Genomic DNA, 4,517 nt, shown 5'->3' on the forward strand with positions numbered 1-4,517 from the left:
GGCCAAGGGCAGTTGGAAGACGTGCCGGTGCTGGCGGGCGGCTCGCCCCTCGCCGCGGCCGGTAACGCGGTTATAAGGTGCATTCAGATCGGGTGCCGGAGGGCGACGGCGTGAGAAGGGGCGGCTGAGGAGGTTGGGTGCAAAATAAGTCGTAAAAAAAGTGGGAAAAATAAAAGCCGAAAGTGACCGTTTCCTAAAGCGAGCCGGGGTTGGGGGTATCTGCCACCACCAGGCCCGCTTCAAGACTCCACCACCTGCACACCCGAGCCGGGAACGCTCTCGGGGCCGCACCAGCTTCTCAGGGCAGCGTATTTGTACCCTAAAAACCTTTGCTCGAAGGCTGTCCGTGGCCCCCGCGCTCGCCCCGCGCGGCTGAAGGGCACCCCAGGCTCCGGATCTCCATCACAGCCCTGGAAGAGGAGCCCACTGCAGCGGGGTGGGGGACACACATCCCTACACCTCTCGGCTACGTGGCATCGGTGTAACCCTGAGATCTACCAGCCTCGCCTGTCCCAGGGTGGCAGGGCCCCCCCCTGCATCCCAACGATGCGCAGGCAGCAAACGGGGTGACCCGCTGCCTGTCCTGGCGGGACCTGGGCAGCTGTCCACACCCGGCCACACGCGGAGACGCAGAGCAGAAAAATGAGCAACAAGCGAAAATGGAGGGAGCTGAGCTGGGCCCAAGCTTCAAGGTGGGTTCAGGACATGGGTGACACAACCCCGGGGCTGTCCCCAGGCCGGCTCGGGGCGCAGCCAACAGACACATCATCCGGGAGGGACTCAAAACTTCTCGCTGGCACCTTTTGCTGCAACCTGGTCCTCATTATTTCTTAATTAACATAGCCAAGAAATCAATTAACTGCGACATTTCTAATTAAATACTACAGGAGATGATCATCTCATTATTATTATCTGCTGAGGTGAACAACTTGATGTGTGTGTGGTGGGTTTTTCGCTCCCCATTTCTTCCACCTCCCCAATTATAGGAAATAAGAAATGCAAATGGTTGGGTTGTTCTCGCAAACCGAAGGCTCCTTTTTGTACCTTAGGAAAGTCGAAGAGATTAATTAGCTATTAAGTGAATGTGCATAATGTTATCATTAGCTGTTGTGTGTAGTCTTTTCTGGCACAATTTGCTGTCCTAATAAACAGTACTAATGTGCTACCGCTTTCCCAGCTCCATGCTTTTCGTTTTCAAGGAAAAAAAACTGTAGGAAGAGTTGAGCACGGTATTTTGGGGCTCACCGACGGTCCCACCGCGATGGCAACGACCACGTCGAGCCGGTGCTGCGACCGCTGCACGAGGGAGCCCAGCCTCGAGCTGCCGCCGAGCGAAAGGGTCTTCTGAGATCCGTAAGGGTCAGGTTTGTGTCTGCTGAACCGTTCTGTTGCTTTTTAAATAAAAAAAAGCACCTCAACGCCCTTGTGTTGGCTCAAAAGTTTCCGTGTTCCAGCGTGGGGACACCATGGTTTCATGTTCCCCGAGAGTTTGGGACCATGGGGCCACCAAAATGTGCTACTCAGACGTGCACCTCGTCCTGCTCAACACCCAGGAGGACAAGCCAGGGACAGAGCTGGGGGGATTCAGACGGGTCTGCACCATCCTGACTACCTGGATAAAGGGGCCACGCATAAATCTGGGAGATGGGGGGGCCAAGTCCTCAGGTCCCCAAGACCTTGGGCATCGCAGGTGCTACCTCGCAACGCCGAGACCTGCAGGTGCTTTTAGAAGAGGTTAGAAAAGGGAACTGGACGCCGTGAGGTGGGGGCTCTCCCTTCCCAGCTCCAACCAGGAGCGTTTTCCCAGTGGGCTGCGGGGTGGGGGGACACGACAACATTTTGAGTTGCGATTGAACAAAACCGGAGAGCAAACGTTGTTGCCAACCTGCCAGAGGCTGTGATCGGCTCTTAGCTCTAAATACCGGCGAACGCCTGACTCAGGACCCCGGGATGTATTTTATTTCTCAGCACAAACTCTGCCGAGTTGACTGAGACCCATTTTCATGACACATAAAGCGAAACAAGTTTGACGGGGTTTGTATGGGAAGACGATAAATCCAGACTCATTTAGACCATTTGATTGTCACTTGTTCGACTGTGCAGCTGCTTTTGAGCCAAGCCATAATCTCGCAGCGCGGCTCCTCTGACATCCCTCAAGCTGGTCCTCACCCCCTCAAGCAGGATCAGGCCCTCGTGATTCACAGGAGCCACGTGGCTTAGTAAAGCCCTAAGCCTATTCTCCTCCAAACCAACACAGTTCTTACAGAGCATCGCTGGATTAACGTGATGAGCATCCCCTGCTAATTAACGGCCTGAGCAGCCAAAACTCTGCAGGTGATGTGTGCACGGGGAAAGCATCCATACTAGCTTCCCATCACAGGGAAAATTGGGAATTGGCTTTTTCCTGAGGCAGAACTTGCTCAGTCTGTGCTTTTCCTTGGGTGTCTCCTAAAATACAGCAAGCAAAGCTCCGACTCCTCTCCTCCGCTGCAAATCCCTCTCTCCATCTGCGGGCCCGGCAGGTAGCCGGAGCTCACAGCCCACCGAAATCTTTCACTGGTGATCATGAGGCAAAATCAAATTACTGTCTCCATCCTTTCTCCATCCCTCCGAAACCTCACGGCATCATTTCTCCTGTCCCCCCCCGACCAAAAAAAAAAAAAAAAAAAAAAAAAAAAAAAAAAAAGCCTGGGATGAACAAGCTTTGCAGCAGAATGGTTCAGGCAGCGACAAAACCCACCAGGGAAGGGGAAATGATCCACCCAGACAGACGCCAGAGCCAGGAGGCTTCTCACTGTCAACACAAGAGGCTGTTTCTGTCTCAGCCTCGCATTTCCATTCAGGAGGAAGAAGAAGGCAAGTTGTGCCTCCGTGCAACACACGATGCGGCTTGGCTCCGAACTTCTGCAGGCTCGGCAGAGCCGGAAAGTGAAGTTTTAGGCTCAGAGGAGCTTTCTCCCTGCAGCACGCAGAGGTGGATGAGTGTGCAAGGGGGTACCCGGACCCCCAGTACCCGACAGCAGCCCGCGCCTCCTCCCACACCCCACGGCAGTGGGAACGGCCCTTTTCAGGCCCACGGCTCATCCCCGACGGCTCGCCTGGCCGCTGCGCTTGCCATCAGCAGGCGGCTGTTGGGGGATTGCCAGCATCCCCACTCCCCTTCCTGGGGCTGGAGAGAGGGCTGCCCCCCCATCTTTCACTGCTGTGGGGAGTTACTCGCTCCCAGGGCAAAATATGGGGCCTGAGTCTGTGCTGCCCACAGGACAGAAGCCCATGAAAATGTCCACAGGACAGATGCCACCTCCCTGCAGCCTCTCAAACCACCCCGCCCCGAGCGGATGGGGTGGCCTCGCTTCCTCTGGAGCGTACATTCATCTCATCTAGTGCATTAGAGGAATTCTACTGGGTCAAATCCAGCAGCCTCTTACCCTGGTGTAAATCCAGAATAGTTCCATGAGTGTAACTGGACCCACTCTGCACTTCCACCAGTGTTGGGGACTGGGAGTTGGCCCATCAACAGCAGCTATGGAGAGCCCAGAGCTGGCCTCTCCTCCCCTGCATGCTGGCATGTAAATTCACAAAAATTATTTGTGTCGTGCAATTACTTCTGATTTACACCAGCGTGGGGGACAGAATCAGTCTGCCTGAGCTGGCCCGACCGTCGCGCGATTCCAGTTCCTATTGGTCTGACTCCAGTGGGGAGCGAGAGCAGCCAACGGTGAAGGAGCACACGGCGGGGCTCAGGCCTCCTGATTTCAGGCATTGCAATAAATCCTTCAAATACATTCTGTGTCAGTGGCGATTTGGTTTCCATTCCCCCCACCCTCCCCAAAACCCTCAACAAATTGGCACTTGAAGGGTGACAGCCTGCACATTCGGTTGTGGCCATCACCACCACCACGGCTCCATCCCTACAACGATCCCAGAGGTGGATCTCGCTATCGGCGTGGTCATCTGCTGGTGACTATGTTCAAAATCTGCATTAACTCCTCTGGTCCTCAGGGACTCACCTGGGGCTTACTCTTGGGTACAAGATACCAGAAAGCCAAGTTACGGCCCCAAACCCATGTGAGAGCAGGATTCGGTGCAGTGCTGGGGTTCTTGCCCCACCTCACTTTAAGCACCCCAAAGTGGAGTAGTTGAAGAGGCAGCCAGCCGGCCATCTCCAGAGGGCACTGCCCCGCTCTGAGGCTGCAGTCTCATGAAGACATCAGCTCGGCACAGCTGCCAGGTGAAGCTGTCCTGCCCACCAGTTTCTGCTTTGGGTCCTCCTCTGCACCAGCACAAGGCTTTGGGCAGCGTTGCGTTTGCTGGCTGAAAGTATTGGGAAAAATAGAGAGAGAAGAAGAAGAGGAAGAAGAAGAAGAAGAGGAAGAAGAAGAAGAAGAAGAGGAAGAAGAAGAAGAAGAAGAAGAAGAAGAAAAAGAAGAAGAAGAAGAAGAAGAAGAAGAAGAAGAAGAAGAAGAAGAAGAAGAAGAAAAAGAAGAAGAAGAAGAAGAAGAAGAAGAAGAAGAAGA

The 4,517-nt window shown here is 54.2% G+C and overlaps 1 protein-coding gene across 1 annotated transcript in view; it reads right to left on the bottom strand.

Annotated features, from left to right (window-relative positions):
* Window positions 1-2,679: 2,679 nt before the first annotated feature.
* The window catches only part of SFXN5 (sideroflexin 5), a 102,745-nt gene continuing 100,907 nt past the window's right edge, over window positions 2,680-4,517 (bottom strand). The window contains exon 15 of the mRNA XM_026847268.1: window positions 2,680-4,314. Within this exon, the coding sequence (XP_026703069.1) occupies window positions 4,200-4,314 (115 nt within the window). The 3' untranslated portion in view covers window positions 2,680-4,199. The remainder of the gene's footprint in view (window positions 4,315-4,517) is intronic.

The sequence above is a fragment of the Athene cunicularia genome (assembly GCF_003259725.1).
Source record: "Athene cunicularia isolate RWA chromosome 4 unlocalized genomic scaffold, athCun1 chr4_part1, whole genome shotgun sequence".
Taxonomy (NCBI): Eukaryota; Metazoa; Chordata; class Aves; order Strigiformes; family Strigidae; genus Athene; species Athene cunicularia.